Raw genomic sequence first — 18,971 nt, 5'->3', positions numbered from 1 at the left:
AACAAAAATACAAACTAACTCCCTCTACCAACATAAACAGGAGGAAAAACCGATTCAAAACAAAATGGCACCCACCTTCCTACTTAACCCTCAAAATAAACAAACAAATCAACCAGACTCACTTCTCTTTGGGTGAATTATTAGATGTTAAGAAGATCACTGAAAGTAGAAGTCTGACTTAAATAGCTTTACCACACTGTAAATATATAAGTCAAATTTTGAAAGCTCTAACAACCACAAGGTCTGTATGTCGAGATAAGTTCTGCCACTGCACAATCTAGCCACCACCAACAGTGGTTTGAAGTGTAGATCAGGTTAAATACTCGTTCTCCTCTCCTAACAGCCAATCACTGGAAAGATCCAATGATCGCTACCAGGTGGACACAATTACCTGCAGGGAGAGAGAGAGAAAAAAACACAAGCACATTGTGCACACAAAAAGATAAGTCTCAGGACGTAACACGGAGCACCCGGAGGAAACCCACACCAACACTGGGAGAACATGCAAACTCCACACAAAGGTCAACTGACCCAGCCGAGGCTTGAACCAGCGGCCTTTTTGCTGTGAGGTGACAGTGCTATCGCTGCACCATCACGCCGTCCAAAAAAAATACAGTGAAACTTATTTGTATTAATAGTCATTTCATCATTTAAATAGGCTAGTTTAATTTGCATTGAAGTTTTGCATTATTAATTTTGCTGATGTCTGTCTGCAGTTGATATTACAAACTGGTGATTCAGCACACACATTTCACAACGTTTGTTTTATTATTATTATTATTTCACATTTTTAGGTTAGTTTGAAATAAAATTTTATATTCAGCCTGAGTCTTTTCCCTGGATTTTGTATAAGCATAGTCCCTAAATCAAGGATGTCAAACTCAGTTCCTGGAGGGCCGCAGCCCAATACAGTTTAGTTTCAACCCAGCTCCAACACACTTCTCTGTAGGTTTCAAACTATCTTGAGTGACTCAATTTGTCTGATAAGGTGTGTTTAATTAGGGTTGGAACTAAGCTGTGCAGAGCTGCGGCCCTCCAGGAACTGAGTTGGAAATATATGCTCTAAATATATGCAAATACAGGAAATAGGATACAATTTTGCCCACTTTTCAAACTAAAGGTATATATCATTAAATTGTATTATTAATATAATTTATTTTTGTATTTTCTATATTTATTTACATGTATTCATTTTATGTATTGTGTTTTATTTTGTTTTTTTGGCGTTGTCTGTCGCGTTTCTGTGTCGTCACGTCCTGTCAGCGGAAGAAGGCGTCATCTTACAGACAGGCTGTGAGTTGGAGCTTTAAGATTTCTCTCAAATACTGCTAATTAATGCTTCGTTTTATTCTGATTTCGATTTCTCTGAATGAAAGCCACATTTGAATCAATGTGATGACAGTGACATGTTGTTTTAACATCGCGAGGTTGCTATTTTTAAGCTAGTTATAGCACGCTCTTGTGCTTCCGAAGACGAGCAGGTTGTTTACCATGGTAATATTAATCAGACGTGTTTCATTCAGGGAGACAATGTTTACTGATGGAGTTAAAGTTGTTCGTGTTTTCATGTTTAACGATACACGGAGAATAGTTTTGTGTATTTGTGTACAAGGCAGACTGATATCTCAATATAATAATAATAATAATCCTACGAGGACAGGTTCGTTTATAATTAAGGCAGTATACATTTACTTTTCTGTCATTTAGTTTAAAACAAGTGACTTAATTGTGTGTAAATAATCAAACCTTTTAATTAGTTGTTTATTGGCATTTGTAGGAATATATTTAAAAGTACACATGAAATCAAATCTAACCATATTGATTTGGTAAGCTCACATTGCTAGTTTTGTGGTGAATAATTCATCTGTGTATGTCATTAGGAAAAAAATGTTTACCCTTGAGATCTGAAATTAAAATTTGAAAATGCACTTCCTGTTTGTTTTCAGTTTAATTCTCAGATTACATCAGTCTGATGTAATGGGCGTGGCTAACATACTTAACCACGCCCCCAGCTGTTAGTTATGACAGTAAACAGACCAGGGGTCCATTGTTCATACCACACTTAAATGATCTAAGATGATTTGGCAGATCCTGGATCTTTTAATCCTGATAACTGATATCTGGTTAATTTAGTTCTTCAAACGAGTTTGCGAATCAGATTAAAATATCTGGATGAACTGATCTGAGATCGCTGTGAGTGTTGTGAAGGACAGATCTATCCATCCACGAAATCATGATCAGCAATGCAACGATTGGCTGACGGCACAGCAGCGTTATGACATCATCTGATTAATATTCAATTATCCATGTGAGCAAAATTACATAAAATTCATAGGAAACTGTTTGTTAAATATGATACGCAATAACCCAAATTTGATGTGAGCTGCAGGCTTTACACTTTCATGTGTCAAGAGTATTTAGCAGGTTATTTGGTTTTACAGTTAGAGCGGATTTCTTTATCATAGTAGCCGGTTTCTTAATCGGTGTAAATAATATATATATATATATATATATAGTTAAAAATATATATGTACTATATTCCTAAGTGTATATAACTGCTACTGTAAGAAAATATCAGCATTCGGTACATACTTTCAGTATTACCTTTGCTTGAACTGACCCGATCTAATCCTGTTGATATGAAACAAGCTGCTGCTGCCGAGCAGGTTTGAGCTACCAGAACTGTTGCTATGACAACAACTCCTGGATGAGTTTTGAGGAACGAAACGATCCTGGATCATGTCAGATCGTCAACAACAAATCCAGCTAACTGAGTAATCCACATACAAAGAACAGACCCCTGGTGAACAACTCTCCACAAACCCTTTCCAGGAGTCCGTTTCTGTACATGGTGTTTCTGTGTGGAGTTTGCATGTTCTCCCCGGTGTGGGTTTCCTCCGGGTGCTCCGGTTTCCCCCACAGTCCAAACACATGCGCTGCAGGGTATACATGACTGTAGTGTGTTTGTGTGTGTTTCCCAGTGATGGGCTGCAGCTGGAAGGGCATCCGCTGTGTAAAACATATGCTGGATAAGTTGGCGGTTAATTCTGTTGTGGCGACCCCTGATTAATAAAGGGACTAAGCCGAAAAGAAAATCAATTGATGAATAAATTATGCACATGTTTTGACAGCTAACATGCTGGTTATTTGAAATAAAAAAGAAATAAAGAGAAGTAAAGAAAATCCGCTCTAACTGTAAAACTAAATAAATTGCTAAATACTCTCGACACATGATAGTATAAAGCCTGCAGCCCACAACAAATGTGGAAAGTTATTGCGTATCATATTTAACAAGCAGTTTCCTATGAATTTTATGTAATTTTGCTCACATGGAGAATTGAATATTAATCAGATGATGTCATCACGCTGCTGCACCATCAGCCAATCGTTGCATTGCTGATCATGATTTCGAGGATGGATAGATCTGCACACAACACACGCAGCGATCTCAGATCAGCTCATCCAGACATTTTAATCTGATTCGCGAACTTGTTTGAAGAACCAAATTAGCCAGAGATCAGTTATCAAGATTAACAGATCCAGGATCTGCCAAATCATCTTAGATCATTTAAGCGAGGTACGAAGAACAGACCCCAAATCTTTCAGAATGAAATGCCTACTTTATTACATCCAATCAGCTCGCAGTAGAAAAAACAAGCCACGCCCCCTGTTTTTTCATTAAAATTCCGTTTCTCTAGGAACTTCGTCACAATGCAGAAAAAAATGGTTGCAGTTTCCGGTTCATGCGGACTTTAATTCCAAACTAGCTGGTACATTACTACATATATAATACAAATATTAATTTCTAAAGAAGTAAACGGGAAACAGGGTACAGTTAAAAAAAATTAAATAAAAAAAGATTTTTATCTTATGTATTATTTATTGCTGTTATTGATGTCTTTTATTGTTATATATATTTTTATTATTATAGAAAAGTGATGTTTATAAAATAGCCAGAGAAGGTGAAAGCTGATATGGCTATAAATACAGAAAACCCTCTTTCTTTCTCTGTTTCCACCACATCCATTAAAATATCCTACATAGATTATCCTTTGTCATAAAATCTGTAACAATTAGTAACTTTTTTTCTTTTTCCACAGAAAGAGCTGTCATGTCGTGGATTCGAGAGGAGAAACTGTCCCTTTTAGAAAGGCTCACTGCCAACATCTTACGGGTATGTTTCTCATGATCAAACATTAACAGGAGTTTAATGAGACAGTTCACCCAAAACTGAAAATTCTGGCAATGTTTACTCACCCTTCCCTTGTTCCAAACATGTTTGAGTTTCTTTAATTCTGTTGAACGCAAAAGAAGATATTTTGAAAAATGTTGGAAACCGGTAACCATTCACTTCCATAGCATTTGTTTTTCTTGCTATGAAAGTCAACGGTTACTGGTTTCTAACATTTTTCTAAATATCTCCTTTTGTGTTCGACGGAAGAAAGAAACTTGTAAAGCTTTGCAACCACTTGAGGAAGAATTAAAACATTTTGGGGGTGAACTGTCTTTTATCTCTTTAAAAACCTGTCTAGCTTAATGAGCCTAATGATTTTATTATGTGTCAGGCAGGGCCAATGCCCAAACATGTGGCCTTTATTATGGATGGGAACAGGCGTTATGCCCAAAAGGAGCATAAGGAGAGGCAGGAGGGCCACACACAGGGCTTTGAGAAACTGGCGGAGGTGAGTGGGAAGATATTGACATTTCACCATTGATTAATAGGTGTCTAAATCTGTTGCTCTTCTAAATTAATAAACAAAATGTTTCAAATGTTTTTAGTTATTTTTTAATAAATATGATGTAGATTAATTTTACTATTATTGTAGCAATCTGTGTACATTTTTAATGTTTTGAAATAACACTCTTTTGCTCTTTAAAGCTATACTGTGTGTATATATATATATATATATATATATATATATATGAGCAATATCACACTCGTAGCAGTGCGATATGGCTTTATATCAGCACTGGTGCGAGGCGTGCGTTAGCGTCCCACCAGTGCTAATATACAGCCATATTGCACTGCTACGAGTGTGATATTGCGTATATACAACAGTACCACGGCATAATCATAGATATAAAAAAAGAAAATCAAACACAGAGTCTAAAAACCCTTTTGTATTAGGAAATACTTTCTTCCACCATTCATTTACAGCTGCAGCTGACGTCAAAACAGCAGAAACCATTGCTACTTCACCAACGTCACTTTAGAGCTAGTGGATGAATGATTCTCAAATGAAATCACTTTTATTGTCATATCATCAGCAGCATGTGTGCTGTGATGAGTGAAAAGCTTAGGTGCTGGCTCCAGACAGTGCAAAATGCAGACAGTGCAAAATACAGACACAATACAAATTGGCAGTGTTGACAGCAATATGGACAATGAATAGGTGTACACATAGCTGTAGGCAGTATTGTTTTAAGTATGGATTGGTTAAAGTGCAGTGCATGCTACATATTGATTTTGTGTACAGTCTGTTTTATGTCTGTTTTATGTGAAGCTGCTTTGACACAATCTACATTGTATAAGCGCTATACAAATAAAGGTGAATTGAATTGAATTGAATTGTGTGGGGTGTGTTAAGTGTTCATCAGCTTCATAGTATGAGGGAAGAAACTTTCCTTCAGTCGGCTGGTGCGTGACCGGATGCTGTGGAACCGTCTGCCTGAGGGTAGCAGAGAGAAAAGTCTGTGGCTTGGGTGGCTGGAGTCGCTGATGATTCTCTTGACTTTCCTCATGCACCGCCTGGTGTAGATGTCCTGGAGGGAGGGAAGCTCACCTCCTACTACGCGTCCAGCAGTTTGCACAATCCTATGTAGCCCTTTGCGATTGCTGCCGGTGCTGTTTCTATACCAGGTGGTGATACAGCCAGACGGGATGCTCTCCACAGTGCAGGTGTAGAACGAGCGGAGGATGTGGGGGCTCATTCTGAGACGCCTGAGGGAGAAGAGGCGTTGTTGTGCCTTCCTCAGCACTGTGTCTGTGTGAGCAGTCCATGTCAAATCCTCAGCGATGTGGACTCCAAGAAACTTTGTGCTGACTCTCTCCAATGGTGTCCCGTTGATGGTGATGGTGATGTGTTCTCTCTCCTGAAATCCACCACCAGCTCCTTTTTGCTGATGTTAAGCAAGAGGTGGTTTTCCTTACACCACTGCATCAGAGTGTGCACCTCCTCTCTCTAGCGTAGTGTCAAAACAGGTGATTTTGCTCACATTTTAAGATTATAAGGCTGAACGGCATGAAATGCCCTCCGTCTACAGAGATATCTTCTTATAGTGTTAGTCTACAGTATTTCTCTGTTGCAATCGGGACATCACAATAATTAACCCAGAAAAAAGCAGTGCAATAACTATCAGACTACTGTTGTGTCTGCGATAAGGAGGAGGTGTTCGGGGGTGAGGTCTCTAAATAACACTGTTGACAACCAGGATAGAAAAGTAACTGTATTAAATAGGCACTGTCCTTATAAATAAACTAGAAATCACACATCACGTTTTAATCTTCTAAGCAAGGGCTTATTATGCGGTCCTAGTGCCATCTTGTGGATAGACAACGTCAACCGTCTTTGGCTAATGGACGGCGACAAGTGCTGTTATTGCAGAATATCACACTGCTATCAGCCAATCAGACTCGAGAACCAGACAGAACTGTTGTGTGTGTATATATATACAATACAAGATCACACTTGTAGTATTGTTATATGGCTGTATATCGGCACTGGTGGGAAGCATGCGTTGGCACGAGTCCACAGGCTAAGTGCCATAGTATCCCACCAGTGCTGATATACAGCCATATCGCACTGCTACAAGTGTAATATTGCGTTTATACAACAGTTCGGCATAATCGTGTGTATAAAAAAGAAAATCAAACACTGAGAGTCTATAAATCCTTATGTATGAGGAACTACTTTCTTCCGCCATTCATTTACATCGGCAGCTGACGGCAGAACAGCAGAAGCCGTTACTAACTCACCAGCATCACTGTAGAGCTAGTGTTTGAATGATTCTCAAGCGTTTTGTCTAAAGTGAGGACAAAACAGCTGATTTTGCTCACATTTTAAGATTATAAGGCTGAACTGCATGAAATGCCATCAGTCTGCAGAGATTTCCTGATATTTCTCTGTGGCAATATCACATATATATGGGATTTCATAATAACCCAGAAAAAGGCAAAGCTATTCAATTACTACCAAATTATTGTTGTGTTGTGATAATAAAAAACATTAAACACATGCGGGCATTTCTTTCTTTCTGTTTACTGAACTAGTCTGCAATAATGAAAACAGGAGACGCATTAGACACAAACAGATGGCCAACAAAAGAGTAACTCAGTGTTATACAAAGAGTGGCCAACATAAAATACATACATTCCTGATCTCTGAGTCCCATCTCACACTCAATACACTGCAATTACTATAATATAAATGCAGCACTACAACATACAAAAGAGAGAAATCAACTTAGAGTGTCTCTTACCAGTTTTATAATGATTTGATCAGCTGTAGTTTGAAAATACGCCAATCTTTTCACTTCTAAGCCCCTATTATGCGGTCTCTGTCACCATCTTGTGGATGGACAACGACAACACTCTTAGCTCTGCTCAATGACAGGCTGGTAGATGACGACACGCTGTATTTCCGAAATTATAAATATTTAAAATAGGCGCTATACTTAAATAAACTGCATAGTTGCAATCTAAACAACTACATTCTCTACTAAAAAGCCTCAAAGTACATTATGTTGTTCAACAGCTGCAATATTTGTTAAACTGTAGTGAGTTCATTGATCTGCTGTCACTCTATGTGGACGGAGTAATACAGAAGGGTGAGGAGGCTGTAGGAATTCTGATCAGATTCGAGAACCAGACAGAACTGTTGTGTATGTATGTATGTATGTATGTATGTATGTGTATGTGTGTATATATATATATATATATATATATTCAACTGTAAAATATAAAATTACTTGTAAATTTATTTGATGCAGACACCAAAATTGGAGGTCTCAATCTTTGACCCATGTATTTCTCTCTTAACATGCATCATTGACTCCCACAGACGCTGCGCTGGTGCCTAAACCTGGGCATTCATGAGGTGACTGTATATGCGTTCAGCATCGAGAACTTCAAGCGCTCAAAGGAGGAGGTGGACGGCCTGATGGAGCTGGCCAGACAGAAGTTCAGCCGCCTGCTGACAGAGCAGTGAGTTAGTCTTCTATACGATCTGCTCATCTTCAGTATACAGTTTTGCGCAATCCATAATCCATATTTTGTCCTATTTACATAGGGAGAATCTTGAGAAGCACGGTGTGTGTATTCGTGTGCTGGGAGATCTGACTCTGCTGCCTGAAGATCTGCAGACGCTTATTGCCAAAGCTGTGGTGTCAACCAGAGAGCACAACAAGTGAGTGTTTGTCACCCAACTCATTTTGAAAGTTGCTAAATTATGTTGTGATGTCATTAAGTAATTAAAAATGGCATCTTTATGTAATTTACACTCACTGGCCTTTTTATTAGGTACACATTACTAGTACCAGGTTGGACCACGTTTTGCTTTCAGAACTGCCTTAGTCCTTCGTGGCAGAGATTGGTACTGGAAATATTCCTCAGAGATTTTGCTCCATATTGACATGATAGCATCACACAGTTGCTGCAGATTTGTCGGCTGCACATCCATGATGCGAATCTCCCTTTCCACCACATCCCAAAGGTGCTCTATTGTATTGAGTTCTGGTGACTGTGGAGGCCATTTGAGTAAAGTGAACTCATTGTCATGTTCAAGAAACCAGTGTGAGATGATTCATGCTTTATGACATGGTGCGTTATCCTGCTGGAAGTAGCCATCAGAAGATTGGTACACTGTGGTCATAAAGGGATGGACATGGTCAGCAACAATACTCAGGTAGGCTGTGGTGTTGACACGATGCTCAATTGGTACTAATGGGCCCAAAGTGTGCCAAGAAAATATCCCCCACACTATTACACCACCAGCCTGAACCTTTGACACACAGGAGGATGGATCCATGCTGTCATGTTGATGACGCCAAATTCTGACCCGACCATCCGAATGTGGCAGCAGAAATGGAGACTCCTCAGACCAGGCAACGTTTCTCCAATCTTCTATTGTCCAGTTTTGGTGAGCCTGTGTGAATTGTAGCCTCAGTTTCCTGTTCTTAGCTGACAGGAGTGTCACCCGGTGTGGTCTTCTGCTGCTGTAGCCCATCTGCCTCAAGGTTGGACGTGTTGTGTGTTCAGAGATGCTCTTCTGCAGACCTCGGTTATAACGAGTGCTTATTTGAGTTACTGTTGCTTTTCTACCAGCTGGAACCAGTCTGGCCATTCTCCTCTGACCTCTGGCATCAACAAGGCATTTGCACCATCAGAACTGCCGCTCACTGGATATTTCCTCTTTTTCAGACCATTCTCTGTAAACCCTAGAGATGGTTGTGCATGAAAATCCCAGTAGATCAGCAGTTTCTGAAATACTCAGACCAGCCCTTCTGTCCCCAAAAACCATGCCACGTTCGAAGTCACTTAAATCCCCTTTCTTCCCCATTCTGATGCTCTGTTTGAACAACAGCAGATCATCTTGGCCATGTCTACATGCCTAAATGCATTGAGTTGCTACCATGTGATTGCTGATTAGGAATTAACAAGCAGTTGGACAGGTGGACCTAATAAAATGGCCAGTGAGTGTACAAAATAATGAATTAGTTTTATTAAACTTAAAAATTAACTTTGTGAAAATTTGTGCATCCGAAAAGTGTTCATAGCGCTTCACTTTTCCCACATTTTTTATGTTCCTGCCTTATTACAAAATGGATTAAATTAATTTATTCCCTCAACATTCTACACACAATCCCCCATAATGACAATGTGAAAAAAGAGTTTTTGAAATTGTAGCAAATTTATTAAAAATAAAAAAGCTGAAAATCACATGTACATCAGTATTCACAGCCTTTGCTCAATACTTTGTTGATGCACCTTTGGCAGCAATTACAGCCTTAAATCTTTTTGAATATGATGCCACAAGCTTGGCACACCTGTCTTTAGGAATTTTTGCCCATTCCTCTTTGCAGTACCTTTCAAGCTCTATGAGATTGGATGGGAAACGACAGTGTACAGCCATTTTCAGATCTCTCCAGAGATGTTCAATAGGATTTAGGTCTGGGCTCTGGCTGGGCCACTCAAGGAGATTCACAGAGTTGTTGTGAAGCCACTTCATTGATATTTTGGCGGTGTGCTTTGTGTTATTGTCCTGCTGGAAGATAAACCGTCGCTCCAGTCAAGAGCACTCTGAAGCAGGTTTTCATTCAGGATGTCTCTGTATATTGCTGCATTCATCTTTCCCTCTATCCTGACTAGTCTTCCAGTTCCTGCTGCTGAAAAACATCCCCACAGCATGATGCTGCCACCCCCATGCTTCACTGTAGGGATGCTATTAGCCTGGTGATGAGCCGTGCCTGGTTTTCACCTAAAGTAACGCCTGGCATTCACTCCAAAAAGTTCAATTTTAGTCTCATCAGACCAGAGAGTTTAGTTTCTTATGGTCTGAGAGTCCTTCAGATGCCTTTAGTCAAATTCCAGGCAGGGAGTGGCTTCCGTCTGGTCACTCTACCATACAGGCCTGATTGGTGGATTGCTGCACAGATGGTTGTCCTTCTGTAAGGTTCTCCTCTCTCAACAGAACAACGCTGGAGCTCAGACAGAGTCACCATCGGGTTATTGATCACCTCCCTGACTGAGGCACTTCTCCCCCGATCACTCAGCTTAGATGGCCGGTCAGCTCTAGGAAGAGTCCTGGTGGTTCAAACATCTTCCACTTACGGATGATGGAGGCCACTGTGCTCATTGGAACTTTCAGAGCAGCAGAAATGTTTCTGTAACCTTCCCCAGCCATGTGCTTCGAGACAATCCTGTCTCAGAGGTCTACAGACAGTTCCTTTGTCTTCATGCTTGGTTTGTGCTTTGATATGCACTGTCAACCCTGGGACCTTATATAGACAGATGTTTGCCTTTTCAGATCATGTCCAATCAGCTGAATTTACAACAGGTGAACTCCAATGAAGCTGCTGAAACATCTCAAGAATGATCAGTGGAAACAGAATGTACCTGAGCTCAATTCAGAGCTTCACGCCAAAGGCTGTGAATACTGATGTACATGTGATATTTCAGCTTTTATTTTTAATAAATTTGCAACAATTTAAAAAACTCTTTTTTCACATTGTCATTATGGGGGATTGTGTGTAGAATGTTGAGGAAATAAATTAATTTAATCCATTTTGGAATAAGGCTGTAAAATAAAATAAAAAATGTGGAAAAAGTGAAGCGCTATGAACACTTTCCGGATGCACTGTATATATATATATGTTTCATCTATGTGTATGATGTTGTTCATGCTACGCTTTGATGTAATTCACTTGACAGGATTCAATGACTGAATAAAAATGCAGAATTTATTTCAAATAGAAACTATAAATAGTCTTTACTCTCATTTTTGATTATTTAATACATCCTAGGAAATTGAACCTTAATGATTTGTAACATTAATGTGTGCTTTAGCATCATAATCTCGTGTGTTTCTCTGCAGGTGTTTTCTGAACGTGTGTTTTGCTTACACGTCAAGACATGAAATTGCTAACGCAGTGAAGGAAATGGCATGGGGAGTCGAGCAGGGACTAATCAAATCCAGGTAAACTCCATTTTACGGAAACAAGTGCAGCAAAACAACAGCAGCAAATTTATTATAATTAATTGTGTTTTTTATATTTCAGCGACGTGTCTGAAGTTCTCCTCAGTGAGTGTCTGTATAGCAGTAATTCTCCAAACCCTGATCTGCTCATCCGTACATCTGGAGAAGTGCGTCTCAGTGACTTCTTACTGTGGCAGGTAATGGAGATTCCATTATTAGTCAATATCATAGCATATGCATACAAGCGCTCGCTCAAATATACAGGATTTTCAGGATATAAAGCAGGGGTCGCAAACTGATCATTTACGGCCTGCCTTCCTTCTCCCTCCGGCCCGCAATTGATGTCAAAACTATAACGAGATTCAGACCAACAAAACATATATTTTTGAACCACTATCACTGTTGTGCAGTCGTGTCTAACCCGTCTAGCCACTTGTGGTTTTGACCCGCCACCTAGTCGACATTTAAAGTACTGCATTCAGATTAGTTTTACTTTCATTTTCTCTCAGTGTGTGGTTGAGAGTTACACACGTGTTTTAATTCTGTGGCTGATATAAACATTAAATTATATGTCTGTAAGTGCTCTTTTTTTTACTAAAGCTCTGTTTTTGTAAATATTCAAGCGTCGTTTGATTATCATTAGTTTTATTCCACTTGTATTTTGTTGTACAAACATTTCTTCGTGGCTCAAACGTTATGCTGGTGGTGTAACAAATATGATAATTTTGCTAATATTCCATTCAAATGGTCTCATTTAATAGATCTTCCTCATATGCTTATTAAGATTTGCTTAAAAAACTATGTGCATTAGTAAAACTGGACTGCTAGTTGAATTAAACTTGTTAAAGTAAATGTGAATATGTACATACATATATACATTTCTCCTCTTTGTTGTAGTTTAAAAAATAAAGATATTGAGAAGAAACACAATATCACAATGCCAGTAAACAGTCACTTGTTACCCAAACGTTACGCTGTAATATGCTGTAACATTTCTGATATAAGGAATACCAATTAAATTAGCCAGTATTCCCCTGAAACAACACATCAGATGAATTTAGGCTGTTAAAGAGCTACTATTAAGGACTATAAAAGGTCATATTTTGGTTTGGAGTGCCCAACAAACACATATGCATGCATGGGACAAAAAAATACTGACCTAATTATCCCCAAGACAAGTAATTTTTCCAAACCCCTCCTTTGTGTCCATCTGCTGCGATTGGTCCAAGACTCAGTCTCTGGGGATTGGTCTACTGCATGTAGCACGTTGAAACTAGGCCTGTAACATTGTCTATTTTTTGTTGTACAATATATTGCACTAAAATATATTGAAGTAAACTATATTATTGTCATTTTTAGATTATTTGTATCATTATATGATGCCAGAATACCAATATAGTATCATCAAAATGCAAGTACACTCTTCCAAAAGAACACATCATATTTAATTCTTAAGAATATTTCATTTAATTATAGTTATTTTAATAATTTAACAATAAGGCATTGGAATCAGAATGTGCATATCCTCAATAAATAATAATAAATGTTAACACAAAAGTGCAAGGTAAAGAGTAACAGAGGCTGCGATATCTGCTACCAGATCTATTTTCAGTCGTCAGACACCAACATAAGAATAAACTATAGTAATTTATAGTAAATACTATGGTGTTTATTAACCATACTGACACTGACACCTCCAATAGAGTTAGAGATGTTGCACAATCAGCTAAAGTGTTGCTTGTATAGGCGATATAAATTACTTCACCAAAAATGATTGAGCTCATGTCCCTGTCTTATGAGATAAGTCCATACAGTGCATCCGGAAAGTATTGATAGCGCTTCACTTTTCACACATTTTTTATGTTACAGCCTTATTCCAAAATGGATTGAATTCATTTATTTCCTCAACATTCTGAAAAATCACATGTACATCAGTATTCACAGCCTTTGCTCAATACTTTGTTGATGCACCTTTGGCAGCAATTACAGCCTCAAGTCTTTTTGAATACGATGCCACAAGCTTGGCACACCTGTCTTTGGGAATCTTTGCCCATTCCTCTTTGCAGTACCTCTCACGCTCTATGAGATTGGATTGGAAGCGATGGTGTACAGCCATTTTCAGATCTCTCCAGAGATGCTCAATAGGATTCAGGTCTGGGCTCTGGCTGGGCCATTCAAGGACATTCACTGAGTTGTTGTATAGCCACTCCATTGATATTTTGGCGGTGTGCTTTGGGTCATTGTCCTGCTGGAAGATGAACCGTCGCCCCAGTCTGAGGTCAAGAGCACTCTAAAGCAGGTTTTCATTCAGGATGTCTCTGTACATTGCTGCATTCATCTTTCCCTCTATCCTGACTAGTCTTCTAGTTCCTGCTGCTGAAAAACATCCCCACAGCATGATGCTGCCACCACCATGCTTCACTGTAGGGATGGTATTAGCCTGGTGATGAGCGCTGCCTGGCATTCACTCCAAAGAGTTCAATTTTAGTCTCCTCAGACCAGAGAGTTTAGTTTCTTATGGTCTGAGAGTCCTTCAGATGCCTTTTGGTAAATTCCAGGCGGGGAGTGGCTTCTGTCTGGCCACTCTACCATACAGACCTGATTGGTGGATTGCTGCACAGAAGGTTGTCCATCTGTAAGGTTCACCCCTCTCCACAGAAGAACGCTGGAGCTCAGACGGAGTGACCATCGGGTTATTGATCACCTCCCTGGCTAAGGTCCTTCTCCCCCGATCACTCAGCTTAGATGGCCGGCCAGCTCTAGGAAGAGTCCTGGTGGTTCCAAACATCTTCCACTTACGGATGATGGAGGCCGCTGTGCTCATTGGAACTTTCAGAGCAGCAGAAATCTTTCTGTAACCTTCCCCAGCATTGTGCCTCGAAACAATCCTGTCTCAGAGATCTACAGACAATTCCTTTGTCTTCATGCTTGGTTTGTGCTTTGACATGCATTGTAAACCCTGGGACCTTATATAGACAGGTGTACGCCTTTTCAGATCATGTCCAATCAACTGAATTGACCACAGGTGAACTCCAATGAAGCTGCTGAAACATCTCAAGAATGATCAGTGGAAACAGAATGTACCTGAGCTCAATTTAGAGCTTCACGCCAAAGGCTGTGAATACTGATGTACATGTGATTTTTCAGCTTTTTTATTTTTAATAATTTTTTTCACATTGTCATTATGGGGTATTGTGTGTAGAATGTTGAGGAAATAAATGGATTTAATCCATTTTGGAATAAGGCTGTAACATAAAAAATTGTGGAAAAGGTGAAGTGATACTTTACAGATGCACTGTATATTGATTATTGTGACAGATCTAATTGAAACAGAACAGAACTTTTCAAGACAGTGTTGAAGCAACAAGCAAAAATCCATACTATTAAATAACATTGCATAACTAAAAGTAATATTCCACAACAGTAGTAATCAAATTAACACCATTATTCTGTTGTCTCATTCTAACCCTAATAAATGTTTTCTAAATAAATAAACAGTCGGCAAAACACCTATCACATTTGTTCTTCTTGCATGCATCTTCTGAAAACTTCCGATTTTACCCCACAAACAGAACTACAAAAGCTTCTTAATGCTGTTATGAAGTATGTAATGAGGTTGCACTCTATAATGATTAAATGTTATCTCTTTTCTCCATTATTAAACCTTTTCCTCAATTATGTTATACTTCACAGACCTCGTATTCGTGTCTGGTGTTCCAGTCAGTCCTGTGGCCCGAATACTCCTTCTGGAATCTGTGTGAGGCTATTTTGCAGTTTCAGCTGAGTCATCGATCTCTCCAGGTGTGCCATAACACTTCTGTTGTTCTGTTTGTGTGGAGAATTTTCAGCTTATTTAATGTACCTGCTGCATTGGGTGCCATTCCTGACATTTCACATCATGCAATGTGGCTATTGCAGATTCACACATTGATGCTGTAACTACATTTTGTGCAGCATCAAAAACAGGCTTCTACAGGGTTCATACGGTCCTGGAATAGTCATGGAATTTTGACAAGGCATTTTCCAGGCCTGGAAAAGTTTTGGAAAACAAACAAACCAACGAATTTTGGAAAAATCATGTAAATGAATCTGTTTAACACAAATCTGTCTACTTGAATATGTTTGAGGTGATAATATTGGGTAAATTTTAAATAGAATTGCGCTCTTCTCTGTGTGGGGTAACTCACAGTTTCACCTTCGGCTCTCTTTCACTCACATTCGTCAAAGGTCAAGCTACATTTTTGAGTTGCTACACAGATTGTCCCATATTTTTATGAAATTATGTTTTGTTTGTCGCATAAAGTTAACTGGTTATGTGATGTAGGTAAATGGTGTGCTTCATCCTTCAAGCCTGGATGGGAGACACCATGGGAAAGTTCAACAAAATCTCACGAAAATTCGTAACTTTTTGATTTAGTGGCTAATTCGTATCAATTCGTATGATCTAATTCGTACTATTTGGTACAATTTGCTCATCACCCAATGACGGTTGGGGTTAGAAGTGGGGTTAGGTGCCACGCCTCCTTTTTAAAATCGTACAATTTCGTACGACTGAACTCGTACGAATTAGCCACTAAACTGACAAAACGTGAAATACTTACGTTTTCTTGTGAGATCAGGCTGGAATGTTAGTATGGATGTTTCCCTGTATTGGGTTGCAGCTGGAAGGGCTTCCACTGCGTAAAACAAATGCTGAAATAGTTGGCGGTTTATTCCGCTGTGGAATTTATCCTTATTCATAAATAAGGATTTTCGTACGACTGAACTTGTGCAAATTTGTACGAATTAGCCATTAAACTGACAAAACGTAAAATACCTACGTTTTCCCGTGAGATCCGGCTGGAATTTTAGGTTGCTGCCAGAAGTGGTGTAAGTGAGACCAGCAGGGGGCGCTCAATCTGCAGTCTGCGTGGGTCCTAATGCCTCAGTATATTGATGGGGACTTTATACTGCTCAGTGAGCGCCGTCGTTTCGAGTGAGGCGTTAAACCGAGGTCCTGACTCTGTGATCTTTATAAATCCCAGGATGTCCTTCGAAATTATTTTATCAAAATATGTGATATTAATTTCAGCTTCGGCTCTCTTTCACTCAAATTCGTCTAAATTCAAGCTACATTTTTGAGTGTGGTGTCCAGAAACCATTTCTAACTACAGGGCTAAGATCCTGTGGGTGCTCAAAGCTAATTTGTACTATTATAAGTCTTATAAGTCAACAAGTTAACATTTCTAAAATATTTTCACACAGCAAGATGCTTTTTAAAACCATTAAAACGTGCATTTTTTCACATAGTGTACGTAGACATTACACGAAACATCAGGTCATGAATATTTACCTGAAAGCTTTGGAAAAGTACTGGAATTTTAGTAGTTAATATGTGTATGAACCCTGCCTCTGATCTTAACCAGGTTGGATTTATTTGGTTTTATCAACCCCAAACTTACTCCACAAGCTGGAGTGTGTTCAACTCCTTTTGTGCAACCGGCCTCAGGTTTGTCACATAACCTGCTTTTTATATTTAGGCCTTGATGTCATGTGTGTGCTGTGTTGCAGAAAGCCCGGGAGCTGCACAGAGAAGAGCAAGTGCTTCAACAGATGGAGTCGGATCGCACCTGTGTGGCTGAAATCCTCCAGCATCGCGGTAATGGGAAGCCTATGGACGGTCAGAGTCGGCAGAACGCACTGCTAAACTACAGCAGCAGCCGAGAGGAGAGGGTTCGAGGCTTTCTGAACGTCCTGCAGCACAAGAGAGACGCTTTCTTCAATGATTTAAGCAGCCAGGCTGTTGTGGCTTAGCGCTGAACTGTTTATACGCTGATCTGTAAATACTGTAGATCTGGAAGGACGCTTCACCCCGTTTTATGGGGCAATGGTTATGTATACTTGATATTGAAATAGAAATGAGCTTAAATCTGATAATAAATTCACTTTGATTGAGCACAGGGGCTTCTTTTATGAACTAACACACTGTTTGATATCAGTGTAATTTTTTTTTAATTATTATTCAATCAAGAAAGTGCACGTTAGTATAAGTAAAAAGTCATTATTGTTCAATAACTGGTCAGTATTGATCATTATTACTTCATTTGATATTTTTCTAACTGCTTGTGTAAAGAAATACACAAGGCAATTTAAGTATAAAGGTTAATTACAGTAACACATTTAACTGAAATTAGTTCATTCATTTATTTTCCTTAAGTTTAGTTGCTTATTTATCAAGGGTTGCCACAGCGGAATGAACCGCCAACTATTTCAGCATTTGTTTTACGCAGTGGAAGCCCTTCCAGCTGCAACCTAGTACTGGGAAACATTTATACTAACATTCCAGCCTGATCTCACGAGAAAACTACGATTTTAAAAAGGAGGTGTGGCACCTAACCCCACCCCTAAACCCAACCGTCATTGGGGGATGAGCAAATTGTACTAAATTGTACAAATTAGATTGTACGAATTAGCCACTAAATCCAAAAGTTACGAATTGCCGTGAGATTGTGTTGAACCTTCACACATACACTAATACACTACAGCAGTGTTTCCCAACCCTGTTCCTGGAGGCACACCAACAGTACATATTTTATATGTCTCCCTTATCTGACCCATTCGTGTCAGGTGTTGGGGTCTTTTCTAATGTTCTGCTGAGTTGATTCAGGTGTGTTTGATTAGGGAGAAGTTGAAAATGTGTACTGTTGGTGTGCCTTCAGGAACAGGGTTGGGAAACACTTCACTACAGGCCAATTTGTGTTTGGACTGTGGGATAAACTGGAGCACTCAGAGGAAGCCCACGCCAACACGGAGAAAACATGCAAACTCTACACAGAAATGCCGCTGAAATTAGTTTTGCATGGAATATTAATGTACATGGAAAAGCATATCAAATGTAAGTAGTGTCCATTTTTAAATAACTTTCAATTATCATGGAGTGTAAAGGATATATTTCTGTATTATTTAAAGATATTGACCTTAATAAATTGGATTATATATAATATATTCAAAATAAAAAACTGTTGCTGACAAAATGGTGAAACCTAGAGTTTTAAAGAATAATGGTGAAGTTTTTACCATTGATTAATATTTTGGGGGGGTAAACTGTTCACCCAAAAATGAAAATCCATTCGTCATTACTTACTCACCATTTACTTGTTTCAAACCTTTATGAGTTTCTTTCTTCTGTTAAATACTAAAGAAGATATTTTGAAGAATGTTGGAAACTAGTAACCACTGACTTACATAGTGTTTGTTTACTGTACACTCACCGGCCACTTTATTAGATACACCTTACTA

The 18,971-nt window shown here is 39.1% G+C and overlaps 1 protein-coding gene across 2 annotated transcripts; it reads left to right on the top strand.

Moving 5' to 3' along the window:
• Window positions 1-1,198: 1,198 nt before the first annotated feature.
• Window positions 1,199-17,628, top strand: dhdds (dehydrodolichyl diphosphate synthase). Of its 2 annotated transcripts, XM_056476050.1 has the most exons (10): window positions 1,277-1,293; window positions 3,699-3,770; window positions 4,101-4,174; window positions 4,566-4,682; window positions 8,061-8,203; window positions 8,289-8,405; window positions 11,592-11,693; window positions 11,776-11,890; window positions 15,387-15,494; window positions 17,244-17,628. In XM_056476050.1, the coding sequence occupies exons 3-10, from the start codon at window positions 4,112-4,114 to the stop codon at window positions 17,484-17,486; spliced, it is 1,008 nt and encodes a 335-aa protein (XP_056332025.1). In that variant the 5' UTR covers window positions 1,277-1,293; window positions 3,699-3,770; window positions 4,101-4,111; the 3' UTR covers window positions 17,487-17,628. The 2 variants fall into 2 exon arrangements, with proteins under 2 accessions (XP_056332024.1, XP_056332025.1); XM_056476049.1 differs by lacking the exon at window positions 3,699-3,770 and having other exon boundaries at window positions 1,199-1,293.
• Window positions 17,629-18,971: the final 1,343 nt, after the last annotated feature.

The sequence above is a fragment of the Danio aesculapii genome, chromosome 16, assembly GCF_903798145.1.
Source record: "Danio aesculapii chromosome 16, fDanAes4.1, whole genome shotgun sequence".
Classification (NCBI taxonomy): domain Eukaryota; kingdom Metazoa; phylum Chordata; class Actinopteri; order Cypriniformes; family Danionidae; genus Danio; species Danio aesculapii.
Note: the sequence above shows the minus strand (reverse complement) of the source record. Positions and strands in the feature narration are given on the sequence as shown.

What these genes read in the sequence shown, in the direction of transcription:
- dhdds (XM_056476049.1), top strand. Translation starts at nt 4,112, where the DNA reads ATGTCGTGGATTCGAGAGGAGAAACTGTCCCTTTTAGAAAGGCTCACT. An exon ending in TCAACCAGAGAGCACAACAA is followed by an intron (nt 8,406 to 11,591) that starts GTGAGTGTTTGT and finishes GTTTCTCTGCAG; the next exon opens with GTGTTTTCTGAACGTGTGTT. An exon ending in TGAGTCATCGATCTCTCCAG is followed by an intron (nt 15,495 to 17,243) that starts GTGTGCCATAAC and finishes GCTGTGTTGCAG; the next exon opens with AAAGCCCGGGAGCTGCACAG.